Source organism: Limtongia smithiae (genome assembly GCF_038497785.1).
Source record: "Limtongia smithiae strain NRRL Y-17922 unplaced genomic scaffold V1518scaffold_10, whole genome shotgun sequence".
Taxonomy (NCBI): Eukaryota; Fungi; Ascomycota; class Lipomycetes; order Lipomycetales; family Lipomycetaceae; genus Limtongia; species Limtongia smithiae.
In genome coordinates, this window is record NW_027117631.1 from 588,755 (window position 1) to 606,666 (window position 17,912).

Sequence of the window (17,912 nt, forward strand, 5' to 3'; positions counted from 1 at the left end):
TATGCGACGCGTAGAACCCCTGACACAATGGTCACAGGTAGTCACATGTGACTCAGTCACTGCCACACCACGCAAATTCCACACCGCGACGCTTCTCTCCACCAGCTCAGTGACCCCCCTGCGCTCCCAGACCACCAATGCACCCCCGGCTCCGGTCCCACGCCCGCAAGGCGCGGTCTGTCCCGCTGCTCTTTGGGCGCGACTGCGTCGTCTGCACCGACACCAACCCTACGTGCCCGACATGCGCCTCTGGCGAGACCTGCCAGTTGACAGTGCAGTCTTGCTCTGAGTGCGCAAAGACTTACTGTACCTCTGTTTCTTCCTCCGCCTCCGCCACCGCGTCGTCGTCGTCGTCGTCGTCGACATCGACATCCTCCACAGGGTCGACCGGCCACTCCTCCAGCACCGGCATGTCCTCCCACCGCATTGGCGGCATCATAGCCGGTGTCATCTGCGCTGTTGTCTTTGCCACGCTCGTCATCGGCGCGTTCCTGTACTACAATCGCCGCCGGCGTGCTCGGTACTTGATCAAGGTGGCATCAGAGAAGCAGATGCAATTCGAGCGCGAGGCGCTTACCATTCACGACGGCGGCGACGATGCCGATGACGAAGATCGGCGGCTATCACAGTTCCCAGAGCTGCAAGACAGCGACAGCGGACGGCCGCTCTCAACCGCCGCGGGAGCAGGCGCGGCAACCACAGCAGCTGCCAGTGCTGGCGCGTTCGCATACGCTAACCCGGACGCGGCACAATCCTCCCACACCGTCGCATCCGTGGCGTCCTCCACCGTCACCCGCGCTTCAAACATTGTCCCGATCGCCTATATCCCGGGTGTCATTAACCGCTCCAACCCGAATTCACCATCGTACATCCCGCCGCTGCCCGAGATGCCGGCCGAACACATGTCGTCAGCAGTCGTGATTCCCGCCGATGCATCCGTCCAACTGCCGCAACAGCTGCCACCGCAGGAACAAATGATGATAATGAACTCTGGCGTCGTGTCGCCAAGCAGGGGTATGTCCGTGTACTCCGGGCGGACGTATGATTCACAAGACGACCAGAGCATTCGTGAGTCAATCGGCATCCGCGACTCCGTGGCTACGTCGGCATTCCGGTCGACCGTGTACGCGCCTGCGCTTATGACAGGTATCTGGGCGAAGGCGAATCTGATTGAAAAGAAGACGTCGTCATGAAGGGTGGGTTTGGGTGTATGTTTTGTTCATTTGCTAGGATATTTAGATGGGGTTTATTTAACTGTGTCACTGTGTAACTAGTAACGAGGGGGTTTTTGTCATTTGTTGTGTAACCTATAACCATTTATTCAAAGGAACTATTCCATGCGCATGCGTTCGGCATCGTAGAGGAAGTCAAAGTACGACTTGTCAAAGTGATGCACGCGCACGTAGCCGTCCTCGCTTCCGGATGCAAACCCGGTACCGGCGGGGTGTACAACAATGTTATTGAGCGGGCCAAAGTGGCCGCGGACGCGGCCGATCTCGTCCTCAAAAATCTTGTGATAGAAGCGAGCCTCGAACTTGCCTTGGCGCGCCGAGGTAGTAGTGACGTCCTTTGCGTCCTGGCCACCACCAAGGATGACGTAGTCCTTGAGCGGCGTGATGGCGGCGGTGTTGAGCGACGAGTCGGAGGCATAGGTCTTCATGATGTTGAGGTTGTCGGTGTCGAGTATCTTAGCGGTCTTGTCCTTCGACGCAGTTATGAAGTAGGTCAAGTCGGGCGCGAACTGGAGATCCGTGACCTCCTTTTCGTGCACGTCGACCGACTTGACGAGCTCGCCCGACTTGGCGTCGTACTTTGCCACAGAGCCGTCCAGATGCCCCGTGATGATGTACCGACTCAGATAGGACCAGCCCGCGACGGTGAACTTGCTCTCGCCGCAAACAAACTTGAATGCCGGCTCCTCCGATTGCTTCGCCTCGACGTCACACACGACGTCAAACACATGAATCGTGCCCTGCTGTCCCATATGCTGCTCCGTCACGACCAGCAACAAGTTCCCGTCCTCGTTGAACTGCACAAACTTCGCGCTCGCGTTGAACTTCCATACATGCACGCACTTGCCAGTGCGCACGTCCCATAGCCGCACAGTGTTGTCGCCGGAGCCAGTTGCAATGACAGTCGAGGTGGGATCGACATCTACGGAAAAGACTGCGCCCTGATGGCCGGAGTACGTGCCCAGGCGCTCGCCATTGTGCGAGTCGTACACATTGACGATCTTGTCCCGCGCGGTGGTGAATAGCAAATCGCCCTCGCGGTTGTACTTGAGCTGTGTCAATGGGCGCTCGTGCCCTTTTCTGAGGAGTGTTAGTAAGCATAAAAAATAGAATGTACAACAGCACGTACAAAATAATGGGCCTCATTGCGGTGTGGCGTTGGTGATGGTCGCTGCTATCGTCGGAAGCAAATTTTAAGAACGCGGCGGTGAGTCACGTGCTGCGAGATGTGCTACTCCGAGGACATCGCCATCCAGACACTCTTTTCTCGCCGCTCTGTGCGCTGATCACTGTCGATATTCGCTGTTCTACACTGCTCGCCCTGATCTACTTCGTAAGCAGAGTAGATCGCACTAGGACGCGGCCACAGTCCTCCCTGGACGCGTGAACTCGGGTAGCTGCAGTGTCGACGCGTCCTTCACCACACGGCCAGATCGCGTGCGATTCATCAGCAGCGACCCTTTGCGCTCGTTTTCCTCTCACTTTCCTTCAGTCCTCTGTACACTCCCTTCTCCCTCGCACTCCAAAGCGCGACTTCGCAAGTGTTGTCACCGCGATGACTCCACGCGTGTTCATGTCACGTGTTCCCTTCGCGACGCGCCGGCCAAAATTTTCGCGAAGCAGTTCTCCGTTCATCCACTGTCTCCCCGTCTTCACTTCGCCTTCCCGCGCCTTCGCCAGCCTCCACACGTCCGCAATGGCCGCAGAGCTCATCGATGGAAATGCCGTCGCAAAGTACGTATTTACTGAGCCCGCCGGTTCCGGCTGCTCCTGGGGACGCATTTGACTCACAGTTCGCAGGTCCGTCCGGGGGTCCCTACACGCCTCTATCGCCGCGGCACAGGCCAAGAACCCATTCTACAAGCCTTCCCTTACGATCATCCAGGTCGGCGAGAGACCCGACTCTAGCACCTATGTGCGCATGAAGCTCAAGGCCGCCGAAGAGGTACGTTCGCGCTATGCTACTCTCCTCCGTTCATCCGCTAATCTATGCAGGCAAACATCGTCTGTACCATCGAGAAGCTCCCCGAGTCCATCGCCGAGGTTGAGGTATGCTCATCGGTCTGTTTTTTTGCCGGTTGCGTGCTCACTGTTTAGCTCCTTGCCAAAATCGCCGAGCTTAACGACGATGCCTCCGTGCATGGCATTCTCGTCCAGCTCCCCCTCCCCGCTCATATCTCCGAGCCAAAGGTCACCTCCGCTGTTCTCCCCGAGAAGGACGTTGATGGATTTGGTCCGCTCAATGCCGGCGAGCTTGCCAAGCGCGGTGGCTCACCCCTCTTTGTGCCCTGCACCCCTAAGGGCGTCATGGTCCTTCTCAAAACCGCCGGCGTCGACCTTGTCGGTAAAAACGTCGTCGTCCTCGGCCGCTCCGACATTGTCGGCTCTCCCGTAGCTTCGCTCCTCCGCAACGCAGATGCGACCGTCACTGTCTGCCACTCCCGCACCAAGCATCTCGACGAGTACGTCAAAGAGGCTGACGTCGTGGTCTCCGCCATCGGCAAGGCTGGCTTCGTCCCAGGGTCCTGGCTCAAGCCAGGCGCAGTGGTTATCGACGTCGGCACGAACTACGTCTCCGACGAGACAAAGAAGTCCGGCCAGCGCCTCGTCGGCGACGTCGACTTTGCTTCCGCCTCCGCAGTCGCGTCAAAGCTTACTCCCGTCCCTGGCGGTGTCGGTCCCATGACCGTAGCAATGCTACTCGAGAACGTTGTCATTGCGGCCGACCGCTACTACGCCGCGCAGTCTCAGCGTCACATTACCCCTTTGCCGCTCACCATCCTTGAGAAAGTGCCTAATGACTTTGAAATCTCCCGCTCTCAGAAGCCAAAGCACATTCGCGACCTTGCAAAGGAAATCGGCATCACCGAGTCCGAGCTCGAGAACTACGGCGCTCACAAGGCCAAGGTTGAGCTCACTCTTCTCGAGCGTCTCGCCCACCGCAAGAACGGCAAGTACGTCCTCGTGACCGGCATCACGCCCACTCCGCTCGGCGAGGGCAAGTCCACGACCACCGTCGGTCTTGTGCAGGCCCTCGGCGCGCACCTCGGCAAGATCGCCTTCGCCAACGTTCGCCAGCCCTCCATGGGACCGACTTTTGGCATCAAGGGCGGGGCTGCCGGTGGAGGTTATTCCCAGGTCATCCCCATGGACGAGTTCAACATGCACCTCACGGGCGACATCCACGCCATCAGTGCCGCGACGAATCTTCTTGCAGCTGCCATCGACACGCGCATGTTCCATGAGTCCTCTCAGAAGAACGGTCCGCTTTACAAGCGTCTCGTGCCATCCAAGCGTGGCGTGCGCAAATTCTCGCCGGGTATGTTCCGTCGCCTGAAGAAGCTCGGCATCGACAAGACCGACCCTGATTCGCTCACACCCGAGGAGTACGGCCGCTTTGCCCGTCTCGACATCGATCCCGATTCCATCACCTGGCGCCGCGTCGTCGACTGCAACGACCGTCACCTGCGCACGATCACCATCGGCCAGGGCCCCGCGGAGAAGGGCCATTCTCGTGTTACTGGCTTCGACATCACCGTTGCGTCTGAGTGCATGGCGGTGCTCGCACTATCCAACTCACTCGCCGACATGCGCGAGCGGCTTGGCAACATGGTCGTCGCCTCCTCCAAGGCTGGCGAGCCTATCACCTGCGACGATATTGGCTGTGGCGGCGCGCTGACCGCGCTCATGAAGGACGCGATCAAACCTAACCTCATGCAGACGCTCGAGGGCACGCCCGTTTTTGTGCACGCAGGCCCGTTCGCCAACATCTCGATCGGCGCTAATTCCGTGCTGGCGGATAAGATGGCACTTAAGCTTGCCGGCACTGAGCCCGGCGAGGACGAGATCGAGAAGGCGGGATACGTCGTCACCGAGGCTGGTTTCGATTTCACCATGGGCGGCGAGCGGTTCTTCAACATCAAATGCCGCTCTAGCGGCCTGGTTCCGGACGTCGTTGTCATTGTTGCCACTGTGCGTGCGCTCAAGCTGCACGGCGGCGGTCCCGATGTCACGCCTGGTGTCGCGCTCCCCGAGGTGTACCGCAAGGAGGACTGTGAACTGCTGCGCAAGGGCTGTGCGAATCTCGCCAAGCACATCTCGAACGCGAAGCAATACGGTTTGCCCGTTGTCGTTGCTATCAATAAGATGGAGACCGACACGGATGCCGAGATCCAGGTGATCCGTGAGGAAGCCCTTGCTGCCGGCGCTGATGACGCGATATCGTCCAACCACTGGGCCGAAGGTGGAAAGGGTGCGGTTAACCTCGCAGCTGGCGTGATCAAAGCTGCGAACAAGACCGAGGGCAAAGACTTCAAATTACTCTACGACGTCAACCTGGGCGTTGAGGAGAAGCTGAACATCATCGCGCAGCAGATGTACGGTGCCGAGAAGGTGGAGCTCAGCGAGCTTGCCAAGAAGAAGGTCGAGACCTACACTGCACAAGGATTCGGTAACCTCCCCATCTGCGTGGCGAAGACGCAGTACTCCCTCTCGCATGATCCCGCGCTCAAGGGAGTGCCCACTGGCTTCACCGTGCCGATCCGCGACGTGCGCGCCTCTGTTGGCGCGGGCTACTTGTACGCGCTTGCTGCAGAGATTCAGACAATCCCTGGTCTTCCTACACATAGCGGGTTCATGGATGTGGAGGTCTCTGAGAAGGGAGAGATTGAGGGACTGTTCTAAGCACCTAACTTCCATGCTTGAGATGTGTGTGATGCGGCCCATTCAACTGTGGCTTGTATCTGTGTTTGCTAATGTTATATATACGATGATGTTAGGATGTCTGGAGATTTAAAAAAAAAGTTGGGATTTGCTGCGATTTCATTCAACTGGCGCACTGTTTGGAAGTAACAATAGTTGTGTAATTTCTCTATATTTTATAATTAGAACACTTTTAAAGGCGTGTATATGCAACCTATGTGGTGTATTCCATGACTCCATGCTCCTGTGTATTCCAAAGTGTTATCAACTACGACATATCGTATATCACAAACGCGACCAGCGCGCCTTGTTCATGCTTAGTTGGCCCTTCCTGAGCGCTCGGACTCGTGGCTGCGTTGCGGGAGCGAGAGATGGGAACCGTTAGCATGTACCCCGACGGCATGTTCGAGCGACGAGGCGAGACTCGCGTGGGACGAAGATGCGGATATGGAGGACAGCTCGTGGATAGAGTGTTCGAGTTCCTCCGCCAGCGCGGCGGTCGACGCTGCGATGCGGGGCAAAGCGCGTTCCGTCTCGGCGAGCGGATCCTGCTCGTCCTCGTGGCGGTGCTCGGTGTCGCTTACGGCATCTGTGTACCCGTCGGTGCCGTCTTCGCCGTCCGCGTCGGAGGGGTGGTCCACACTGTGTGCTTGAGGTGGGTGCGGCGTGGTGGTATCTTCGGCATCATCTTCCTCGTCTTCTTCGAGGATGATAGGCGGCGTGCTAGTTGTAGAGAACATGCTTGCTGGCGACGCGAGGTCGCGTTTCGCAGCGAGTGTTCCAGGGGAGGTGAGCACCGCGAGGGAGGGCGGGCCGTTTGAGGTGGAGACGGAAGGGGTGGTGGGAGTGGCGATGGTGGCAGGAGCCGCTGTAATGATATCTGGCTTCGGAATGGTATCGATTGAGGATGCACGTCGGCGGCGGACGACTATGTCGACTTCGCTCGTGTGCGAGGCTGTGCTTGAGTGTGTATTTGTTCGGCGACGTGTGACCGGTTTCGGTGGCTGTTCCGCTGCGGCTGCTGCTGCTGCTGCTGCTGCTGCTGCTACTGTCGTTGTTGTCATTGCCGCCGTCGCATGCTGATGTTCTACATAGTACCGCACGGAGGGGTCTTCGATAGTTTGCTGCAAGATCTGCTGCATCTGGAATAATTTCAGCTCTGTCTTGCATGTATCAAAATCACCATCAAACACCGGCGCAAGCGGACGATTACGCGGATGGTGCATCCACTCTACCGGATGCGAATACGGAACCGAGGACATCACCATCGCGACCTCCACTGAGATGCTCTGGCAGTATCGATCCAGGTCGAGATCGTTGGGGTCGTCGCCGAACGGGTTCTCGATTTCCAAACCGATCGCACAGAGGCCGAGGATCACGTAGCCTGCGATCACTGAGGCGGGGATGGCGACCCATCCCAGAGAAAGCACGAGCTGGAAGGGGAGAAGTATGACGTAGATCCAAGCGAGCTGATTGCAGAGGATGTTGTACGCGAGTGGCAATGGCGTGCGGAGAATGCGTTCCGTGCCGGTTAGAATTTCGGTGAATATAGACATCTGGCCCAGCAAATATGCGCCCTCTGCCGGAGAAAGTACACCAGGCTCGGACTGCAGCTCGCGGAAGAAGTATGCAATGAAGTTGAGGATCTCCAGCGGAAGGTTGCCGTGCACGATAGTCGCACGTGAGATGCGATCGTCCCGATCCTGCAGCAGTTCGGCGAATTCGGTGTCCATGGAGCGCGGAATAATATGCTGGAATCTTTGGTTGAGCTTGCGCTTGAGGTCCTGCTGGAACGTCAGTGCGCGCGTAAGTGGCGGCGGGTCGCCGGCAGCATCGGTCGTAGGCGTAGTGACCGACGCCGACGCATACGCTTCGGCTTCTGCTGCGCGTTTTTCGGTTTCAGCGCGCTGTGCCTCGTTCGCTGCGAGAGCCGTTTCGCGCTGCATGTCCGCTAGCTGCTCGCGCTGCTTGGCGTACGTGGGTAGGTATTCCACAAACGGCAACAGGTCGTCATGATCGACTCCAAGTTCCTCACGCAGGTGGTGCTTGAGAGCGATGGCGAAGCCGACGAATAGCTTCAGACAGGTGATGCGCTCGAGATAGTCCTCGGTTTCCGAGCCCTTGCGCAGGGGAAGGTAGCACCATACGAAACGCGAGAGCGAGCGCGTGGTCTGCGTGAGCGTGGACCAGTACTTGCGACCTTCGTTGTAGCGCTCGTAGGCAGTGTTGATGCGGAAAGAGAGCGACAAACCGGTGACGAAGCCGAGGACCGTGATGAGAACGGAGGAGATGCCTAGTGTCGTGCAGAGCAGTGATATCGCGACGATGAGCGTGCTCCAGCCACACACAATCAGGATCTGCGGGAGCAGCACCCAGAAGATAGACCCGCGGAAACGCAGCGCATAGGGCAGCGAGCTGCGCGCGAAGGGATCGTCATGCACCTTTGAGTTGAGAAAGGAGTGGATCTCCTCCTGCAAGGCTAGCTTGCGGAGCTTCTCCTTGAACGCGCCGCTCCGCGCCGTCGTAGCGCCGCCGCTGCTGCCATCAGCCGAGGTCGTCTCTGGCGACGTGCGCACCGAGCCTGCAGTCTTGTCCCACTGTGAGTTCTCCGTGTCGGTCGGCAGCATAGGCACCTCGTTGCTGAACTCCTCCCCTGGAGAAACATGCTGCTGTTGCTTGGTGCGCCAGGAGCCCCATTTGCGCAGGCGACGGCTCCCCGTGGGCGGACTGTCGTCGTCCTTGGTGGGGACGACGAAAATGTGGTCGTGCGCGGGGTCGCGCGAGCGGTTGCGCGCGCGGTTGCGGGGTTCTGCATAGAAGCCAGCTGCAGAGACGTCGGAGCGGTAGGTCGCGGTCGTAGAGACGCGACGGAGGGTGCTCGCGCGCTCCATGAGTGCGATGGACAACGAAGAGCAGCACAAGGAGCAGCGACGAGAAAGAGAAAGACGAAAGAAGAGAAACGAAAGAACCGACGCAGAAAACGAAAAACAGGAAAAACACGGAAACAGAGCAGGATGAGGTTGGGCAGAAGAGGAGAGAGATGCGACAAAATGAGTACCAAGAAGCGTACGTGTTTCGGCCTCGGCAGACAACCGCCCCCAGACTGGTCTCTGATCCTTGTCAGATACAATTCTCTTCTATTATATTTCTTTTACTGTTAACTATTTCATACAACCAGTGACATATTCTTTTTACTGCTTCCGCACTGCACTGCACGGCGCAGCGCCAAACCAGCTCACCGCCGCCGCGATCACGTCTGGACCAAGCTGGCCCTGTTTCTGCGCCACTTCCCCGAGGCGCCGCTTAGCAGAATCGCATTGTGTGCTGCTTCAGGTGTCGCACTAGGCGCATTTCGTCCTAGTCGCTGTGTCTGAGCGCGCAAAAGATCATACGCGTCGCGACGTTCCAGCGGAATCACAGTCACACGGTGATTGCCGACTCACGACGTTGTCTTCGCCTCGACCCTCACTGTATTTCGTTATCCTAAGGAACTAGTTCGTACAAACCACGGATCCAGAAGAGCCCAGTAGCAGTAGGACACTGTTCTAGATCCTATTCCAGCATCTGCCAAATCATTGCCTTCAACAGGCATGCCTCCTCCTCACTAAGCTCCACATCGGCTTCGCGAACTGCTATCCACATTCTTCAGCTCACCATCGTGTTTATACTTATTCTCCATCGCTGGCTCTTCATATTCCCGCACTCCTCCTATCGTAAAGTTATACAGCTTATTGTCTACTGTGTAGCACCATGTCGATTTCCCATTGCTTAAACAGATCGTCTGGAGTATGTCAGCTACGGTAGCAAGCTGAAAGATATTGTCGTCATCAGACGAGTCGTAGCTTTGGAAGAAGAAATGCTGTTGCCCGGTGATGAACTCATATCAAACGGCCAAATCAAGACATTTGTCGTTGGCTTCATGGTCGAACATGGGAATTTAAGACAATGGGTGTAATAATCACATCTGATAGATCATCGACTAAGTAGGCTGGACACAGGGTCAGTATAGGACTACAAAGCAGAGGAGCGGAACTAGAGGTCGGCGATGCATATTGGACTATGCCGATTTTCAAACTCAGATAATAGCGCGGCCGCGCCTTACAGTAGTAAATCGCATTCAGCAAATTTGTCGCAGTATTCGAATTCAGAAGCCCGAATACAGCCCCGGACGAGTACTGTGCTCTCAGGGGGGTTGGAATCAAGACTATAGAGAGATGACGACTGTGATGGTTGGGACGTAGAGTGCGCGGCCTTCGAAAAATGAGCTGCAGTCAATATGTCTCGTAGAGTACGACAGACGCATTTGTAGTTACGCATTTGTAGTTAGACTTCAATGAATAGATATTTAGGCATATATCTTGCTACTTCGTAGGTTTAGAGCCGACGGTGCTTGTGATGACTGCTGGTGCGCGCAAACAGGCGTTCTTGTCTGTGAGGTCCGCGCACCGTGAAAACTAACCGCCAACGCCATCACGAACTTACCACACACGCACCACACTTCTTGACTAGATCCGCGGCTCTTCTGACACGTGGCCGAGAAGGAAATCACGCAAGATCACCGCTCTGGCTTGTTGGCTGTGCCCTGAACCTCCGTGGACGCCATCGGCCGCGCCCCCTCCACCTCCATCGCTATCCGGCCTGGCTAGCATGCCGCTATGGAAAGTTGGCACGAGGTACGTCTTCCTCTGATTCACGGCTCATGGCGTGGGTCTACTGCTCGCTATTGCTGCTTCCACAGCAGAACCAGCTCCCGCTCAACTTTGCTTACGCGCATCTCGGCCAGATCTTCCAGGCCGCCACGCAGCCCTTCGGCAACCCCGCGGCCCCAATCACGGCACTGACGTTCGACACCTCCCAGGAGCTCATATGGACCGGTGATCTCAATGTGTGCTCCTCACTGGCTTTGATTGACCTGTTTCTGACTCCCACAGGGCCGCGTGGCATCCTTCGCGGGCCCCTCGCTGCGCAAGTACACCTCCTACATGGGCCACTCGACTGCTGTCAACCAGATCCTCATTAACGACCGCGGCGTGCTCTCCCTCGGCAGCTCCGGCCTGCGTATGACCCAGCGGCGAGGTATTCTGCGCTTTAATCTGAGGTGCGTCTTCTCCAGTGTCTGTCTCCGATCATCCCACTAACTCCTGCAGCGACGACAAAAAGTACTCAGACCTCACATGCATGAGCTACACCTCTCGCGGCACCTCTGAGGTCGTCGTCGGTGGCCGCAGCCCGGGACTTCTGCGCGTCAACGTTGATCGCGGCGCAACTGTCGGCGAGGTCTCCTCTGAGACCGGCTTCACCATCATGTGCCACGGTGGCCGGCTCATCTGCGCCGGTGCGACAAGCGGCGAAGTCGCGCTCATTGACCCTGTCTCCCTCCAAGTCGTGCGCAAGATTCCCGCGCACTCTACAAACCTCACCGACCTCGATGCCCGTGACAACGTGTTGCTCACTTGCGGACACACCTATCGCGGTTCATCGTATCTGCTCGACCCGCTCCTGAACATCTACGACCTCCGCACCTTTCGTGCGCAACCGCCCGTGCCCTTTCCCGCAGGTGCAGCACATGTCCGACTCCATCCCAAGCTCTCCACAGTTTGTCTAATCTCCTCCGCAACCGGTCAGCTGCAAATGCTCGACTTTGTCAACATGGATATGACGTTTCTCTACCAAGCCAACATCCCCTACGTCTCCACTCTCGAGTTCTCTTCTTCGGGGGAATATTTTGCACTTGCAAGCAACGCCGGCGTCGTACACATCTGGGGCACACCGGACTCGACACAGTTTACTGAGTACAGTCGTCCCACCGAGTACGCCGACGCTGTCATGGACGGTGGTCCGCCAGTTAATATCGACGACGACAGCACCTCCCTCAGTACTGTCGGTATGCCATACTACCGTGACAAACTGCTCTCCGCATGGCCTGGTGACATGGTCTTCAACGCCGCTAAGCCGGCTGAGCCCATCGCACCGGATATTCTCGCATCGATGAAGCCTGTCGCGTTTGGCGCCTACGCCATCTTCCCCAAACGCTTGAAACGCTATGTCACTGAGGCGCTTCCCTATCAGAATGCAAGTCGTGCGGACTCGAAGACGCCAATGTTCCGTAGCGAGCAAGACAAGTTGTCTCAGCAGCAGGGCGTAGCACTGGTGTCCGAGGGCGCCACCACAGATCCCGTCGAGGCGTTCAAGAAGGTTGAGATGAAGTATAGCAAATTCGGCGTCGAGGATTTTGATTTTGGATTCTACAACCGTACGCCGTATGCCGGTCTCGAGACGCATCTGCAGAACTCCTACACAAATGCGTTGCTGCAGCTACTTCGGTTCACCCCGCCGATCTACAATTTTGCGCTGGACCACGTCTCACGTACCTGTGAGCAGCAAACCTGCTTGCTATGTGAGCTAGGTTTTTTGTTTGACATGCTCGCCAAGGCAAACGGACAGCACTGCCGCGCGTACAACTTTGTGCACGTACTGAGCTCGATACCACAAGCGACTGCATTGAGGCTCATTGACGACGAGACCGCGTCGACGCAGCAACCCGTCGGCGTGCGCACGCAGGCGTTCAATCGGTTTTTACTCGAAAAGATAGCACAGGAGAGCCGCAGTTCGGAGATCCGATCATCCGATTATTTGGAGAGCATTGTTGCGCAGCTTGATACCGTCGCGGGTGTGGGTAGCATCTCAACCGTGAGCTGCAGTGTGTGCAAGTCTGAAAGCACGCGCCGCGTGACACACTACGTTACGGACCTGCAGTACCCAAAACTCGCAAGCGGCTCGACGTCGGCTGCGTCCGCGATCTCGTTCTGCAGTATTTTGCAGCAGAGTCTAGAAACCACGAACATGCACACGCGCGGGTGGTGCAGTGAGAAATGCCGAAGGTATCAGACCGTGAGCACGACCAAGCGCGTGCAGTCGCTACCGCCGGTGCTGATCATCAACATTGCCACGGATTTCCAGACACGCCATTTCTGGAACCAGAAGAATTTCTTGCCGGTCGTGTTCCGCGCATCGGCGGGGGCGCAGGGTGGCGTGAAGCTCGACACGATTGACGAGACGTTGGCCGCCGCTGGCGCCCCTGGGATGTACGAGCTTGTCGGCGTTGTAGTGGAAGTCAACTTTGGTCCGACGGATAACCACATGGTCTCGCTCATCCGCATTCCCCAGCCCGATGGCTCACGCGGATGGTACCTCTTCAACGACTTCTTCGTAACCCCTTTCTCCGCAGCTGAATCCCTCAAGTTCGATTACGCATGGAAAACTCCGACCGCGCTTGTGTACCAAACCTGCGACCCCACGAAACAACGCTACAGTACCGAATGGGTGGCGAAAATGGACACAACACTACTTTACCGGGACTTATTCATGAACTTTGATCGCCAGGGCCTGCGCTTTGAATACGAATGTCTTGCCAAGGAGGAGGCGCCAGAACCGGGCATGCTGGTTGCAATTGATGCCGAGTTTGTACAGCTGCAGCAGGAGGAATCGACAATCCGCAGCGACGGCACACGCATGCTGGTGCGTCCTAGCCGGTTATCGCTCGCACGCGTGTCTGTTGTCCGCGGCGAAGGCCCGAAAGCCGGAATTGCGTTCATTGATGACTACATCTCCACCTCGGAAGAGATTGTGGACTACCTGACTGAGTTCTCTGGCATTGAAATTGGTGACCTCGATCCTGCGAAATCAAAGAAGCCATTGGTTGCGCTGAAGGTTGCGTACAAGAAACTATGGCTGCTGCTCAACCTAGGTGTCGTGTTCGTGGGCCACGGTCTCACAAATGACTTCCGCACGATTAACATTCAGGTCCCCAAGGATCAAGTCATCGACACGTTGGATATATACTACATCAAGTCCAGGCACCGCAAGCTCTCACTGCGCTTCCTGTCGTGGTATTTGCTGCAAAGCAACATTCAGACAGAGAATCACGACTCCATCGAAGATGCCCGTGCAGCGCTGTACTTGTACAATAAGTACCGCGAGATCAATACGCAAGGAGGACCATCTGCGTTTGAGAATATCTTGAACGAGATCTACACAGACGGCAGGTTGGTAAATTTTCGCCCACCGCCGCAGCCACAGGGTGCAGCAAGTCTCACAAAATCTCCTCCGTTGCCGGGTACAACCGCGGTGACGATTACAAATCCGGTGACGGGCGTAGAGGTACTTGGAACAGTAGCCTCTGCAGCGACGACGGGAGACGGCAAGGATGGGCCGGAGGTGTTGCAGTTTTAGACCGGCGAAGGTGTAGGATAGGATAGTGGGCAGTTGAGGGACTTGTAATAGTGAACAAAAAACTGCAATATTGGATGCCAATGCCAGCTAGATCCACTTATCTTGCTTGATCCGGCTGGCTGTGTGTCACGCGTTGAATTCTGCTGCCCCTCTGCTTGTGCACCCATAAGATTTAAACTTGACTATGTCTTCCATGTGACCACTGCAGTTTCTCTATAAGATCGCACAGAATCATTTCACAGCAAACGTGACTACATCACTGCCGATCATAGATAGCTTGTATGCACATCATTCGCAGAGACCAGATCTTCACTGCTGTATTGCCCATTCGTACATATCTGCCGTCCTGTTAACTGATGTGTTACCTTGTTGTTAAACTGCGTTGGCCAATTACTTTCACCACTAATTCGGCTCCCGTAACCAATTAGCTAACGGTCAAAGTGTGAGAAGTTAACAATTCTGGCTACTAGGCTCCTCTTGTGCGCTAACTAAAACTTCAGATCACCAATTTTGCTCACTCATGTAAGTACAACTATCCCTGCTAAGTAGTAACCCTACTTATGTGCTCGCTGTCGAGGGTAAATTTTGTTCACTGATATAGACTGCGCTAACTACACTGCTGCAATGTTCCAACTGCTGATTAAACTCAAAAAACTAGCTGCTACGGACATCTCTATTTTGTATTACTGTCGATGCGGTCTTGTTCTATATAAATAAATTGATGCTTTGTTAAGAACATAATGTGCAGCCACTGATGATTCCTGCCACTACACACAAACATTGGCGGCAAGATTCTAAACATATTTCGGTAACAAACTACTGCGGATATCCGTGGATGAACAGATCAGATTGACCAATTACGTTTGGCACCGGGCGGCGGAGCAACCATGAATAAATTGATATGTGTCCCTGGTGATGAGCATACTCAAATTAGGAAATGAAATCACTATTGAGATCGGCAGCTTGTGCGAGCTAAGCCGACTGGTTTAGTTAACTAAATCAATATATCATTAGTAAATCTGTTAGTGAATGTAGTCTGTAACTACTGGCGTAGTGAAGTGCCATAGGCAGTGAGGTCCAGTTATCTAAATTAATAGGCAAATTCGGCAATTAAATTTGTTAGCCATTATTGTAGAGCAACAGGATAGTGGCCTCATTTACGGAATAACGCAACGGTCCCGTGCACTAAATTAATGAAACGGCGACGACAACCGCTAACTAAACTATTGTAAACGGCGTAGCCAGATTTAGTGGTCAAAAAATTTTTGCCTAAGAGAGAACATAACCAACAGAGAAGACAGTTAATGGCTAACTAATTACTAGCAAACTAAATTAGTAGTCAGGTATTGGTTAGTAGTTAGCCGGTGCAGCCGTTCTCTGACACGGCAGTCCGCGCTGCGAGGAGCGCAGACGGTCTAGGTCTGGTGTCGCGTATAAAGCCGTCTCGCAAGCTCAGATCGTCAGACAGCACTATTGTTTTCTAAGCCGGGACATATCGAATCTCTTGTCTGAGTCTGATGAGAGAGCTGAGACTGAACAACGCTGCAGACATGACTGTGAGTCGCGTGAGCGCACAGGCGTGCACGCTGACATCTTAAACCGAGCGCTCTGCACGCATGCGCCTCGAAACCTCTGGACAAAAATCGCTTGCTGAACACTACTGAATACAGGGACAGATGGTTGACAGAGCTACCATAGGCGGATTGCTTTGCGCCTGGCGACACGATCGACGATGCAATCACGAGGCGCCTGCTCACGGCATGACTTGAAAGCGCTAAGAACAAGCTCACACACGGGAAGGGCCAAGCGTCGCCCCGGTCCATATCTGCAAGTCTGCTGTGCGAATGTGCCCCACAAATCAAGCCAAGTCCAGAACAGGTATCTCTATGTCTTCTTGCAGCGCGGCGAGCGAGCCGCGGAAAGCAATTGGTCGGACTTGGACACGATGTCACTGTTGCAGATGACGGCAGGAGATCGATGAGACGGCGGCAGATGAGCGCACAAAGTCTGATCGTGCACGGTGCATGGCCAAGATGATAGGGTTTGCCGATGATGTGGTGCGCTAGACCGGATACGTACTAGCGCAGCTGATGGCAGCTGCTCTGACCAGCTTGAATCGTGCGGCGGAGAGTGTGCAGAGACATCTCTTGTCTCCTCCGCAGCTCCGACCGTCGTTCATGTTTATCAATAACTACAACATAGCAGGTCTTTCCTGCACCTGCCGGATAGTAGCCCGGTGTCTTTCCTCTCGGCCGTTTTTTCTCTCATGCCATGACGCCCGAGAGCGCCTTCAAACGCCTCATTCCTTGGCTCGATGTATTACTGAATAAGGTCCTTGTTTATGCCTTTGTTTCTCTTGTCGATCATATACTGACATTCACAGATGATATCCTGCTGAGATGTCCAGGGAGGAGCGCAATCTTATTCGCAAGATTGATACCCTCGTCCTGGGCTACTGCTGCATTGCTTTCTTCACCAAGTACCTCGATGTGTCCGCTATCAACTATAGCTTCGTCTCCGGCATGGACGATGATCTCGATCTCTATAGTGACTGCCTGAACTACAGAACGCTGTCTACCAGGTTGGTTGGCTACTGCGCCTCCCAGATCCTGTCCAATATCCTCATCGCCCGTCTCCCCTCACCGTACTACCTCTCTGCCGCCGAGATCATCTGAGGTCTCTTCGCGCTCGGCACCGCGTTTGTCAATACATACAACCAGCTTTTAGCTTTGCATTTCTTTGTTGGATTTGACGCCACCGCATGCCACGTCGGTTGCCTGCACATTGTCAATTGCTGGTACAAGCTTGCTGAGCTCGGTCACCGCCATGCGATATACTTCTGCGCGATGCCTCTCGGGAATATGGCGGCCGGTTATCTGCAGGCTGGGCCCCTCAAGCTTAATTATCACCATGGTTTTCGTGGGTGGCAGTAGGTGTTCATCATCTGCGCCATAATCACCATCCCTGTTGGTTCATTTGGGATCCTATATTTTCTCGACACGCCTGAGAACATCACTTCGCGATTTTCCTTCCAGCAGGAAAGGAGCTTGCCTTCAACCGTCTCCGTGACGATAATTTTGAGGAATCCAAAGGTCTCAGAAAGGAACTTCTCTTCCGCGTCGCCCAGACCTGGCAGTTCTGGCAGTTCATGTTCATCGGCAATCTCTTCTGGGTCGCTCCCTGCACTTCCAAAACCCCATTCCTCCTGTGGCTCGATGACCTGGGCGCTTACTCTACCACTGAAGTCAACAACCTGTCGACTTGCACCGCCGCCACTGCGGTCATCGCTGCACTGCTCTCCGCCGTTTACTCCGACTGGCACCGTAACCGTTGGGAGATGACGCTGCTTGCAGCCGCGCTGATGCTGGCTGGCAATGTTATGCTGCTCGTGTGGAACTTGTCCAGACCAGCGCTCTTTCTCGCGTTTCTATTCCAAGGAGTTGCCAACGGTGCCAGAAACCTGGTTCTCGTCTGAGCCGCCGAGACATTTGCTCACGATCTCGAAGAGCGCGGTCATCCTCACGTCTATCAATGCTAGCAATTGTATATTATGGCTCGTCGTCACACTCGGCGCATGGCAGACAAAAGACGCACCTCGCTACTTTGCCCACTTCCTTACCTCTGTGGCAATGTCTGCTGTGCTAGTATGCTTCATCCCTGTCGCCGTCTACTTTCAACACCGCGACGAGCGCTGGTTCAATGAGCGTGGGTGTTGTCTCTGACCTTGGCCACCGTGGTGCTGCTAAC

General features: G+C 55.3%; 6 protein-coding genes across 6 annotated transcripts; 4 read left to right on the forward strand and 2 right to left on the reverse strand.

Annotated features, from left to right (window-relative positions):
* The first annotated feature begins 44 nt into the window (after window positions 1-44).
* On the forward strand, window positions 45-1,375 carry V1518DRAFT_420704 (uncharacterized protein). The gene has a single exon (XM_066905052.1). The coding sequence runs from the start codon at window positions 138-140 to the stop codon at window positions 1,191-1,193; it is 1,056 nt and encodes a 351-aa protein (XP_066758280.1). The 5' UTR covers window positions 45-137; the 3' UTR covers window positions 1,194-1,375.
* Window positions 1,242-2,410, reverse strand: V1518DRAFT_420705 (WD40-repeat-containing domain protein). The gene is made up of 2 exons (XM_066905053.1): window positions 2,362-2,410; window positions 1,242-2,312 (listed from the first exon to the last, which is right to left on the reverse strand). The coding sequence occupies exons 1-2, from the start codon at window positions 2,376-2,378 to the stop codon at window positions 1,331-1,333; spliced, it is 999 nt and encodes a 332-aa protein (XP_066758281.1). The 5' UTR covers window positions 2,379-2,410; the 3' UTR covers window positions 1,242-1,330.
* Window positions 2,411-2,491: 81 nt separating this feature from the next.
* Window positions 2,492-6,139, forward strand: V1518DRAFT_420707 (formate--tetrahydrofolate ligase-domain-containing protein). The gene is made up of 4 exons (XM_066905054.1): window positions 2,492-2,966; window positions 3,033-3,177; window positions 3,228-3,281; window positions 3,330-6,139. The coding sequence occupies exons 1-4, from the start codon at window positions 2,788-2,790 to the stop codon at window positions 5,913-5,915; spliced, it is 2,964 nt and encodes a 987-aa protein (XP_066758282.1). The 5' UTR covers window positions 2,492-2,787; the 3' UTR covers window positions 5,916-6,139.
* On the reverse strand, window positions 6,084-9,035 carry V1518DRAFT_420708 (Bestrophin, RFP-TM, chloride channel-domain-containing protein). The gene has a single exon (XM_066905055.1). It carries the CDS (start codon window positions 8,822-8,824, stop codon window positions 6,251-6,253), a length of 2,574 nt encoding a protein of 857 aa, XP_066758283.1. The 5' UTR covers window positions 8,825-9,035; the 3' UTR covers window positions 6,084-6,250.
* Window positions 9,036-10,373: 1,338 nt separating this feature from the next.
* On the forward strand, window positions 10,374-14,353 carry V1518DRAFT_420713 (ubiquitin carboxyl-terminal hydrolase-domain-containing protein). The gene is made up of 4 exons (XM_066905056.1): window positions 10,374-10,606; window positions 10,717-10,818; window positions 10,865-11,031; window positions 11,081-14,353. The coding sequence occupies exons 1-4, from the start codon at window positions 10,589-10,591 to the stop codon at window positions 14,163-14,165; spliced, it is 3,372 nt and encodes a 1,123-aa protein (XP_066758284.1). The 5' UTR covers window positions 10,374-10,588; the 3' UTR covers window positions 14,166-14,353.
* Window positions 14,354-16,555: 2,202 nt separating this feature from the next.
* On the forward strand, window positions 16,556-17,887 carry V1518DRAFT_442323 (major facilitator superfamily domain-containing protein; the record flags this gene model as incomplete). The annotated part of the gene is made up of 4 exons (XM_066906438.1): window positions 16,556-16,796; window positions 16,842-17,084; window positions 17,201-17,628; window positions 17,672-17,887. Exons 1-4 carry the CDS (start codon window positions 16,565-16,567, stop codon window positions 17,885-17,887), a joined length of 1,119 nt encoding a protein of 372 aa, XP_066758285.1. The 5' UTR covers window positions 16,556-16,564.
* Between the last annotated feature and the right edge of the window lie 25 nt (window positions 17,888-17,912).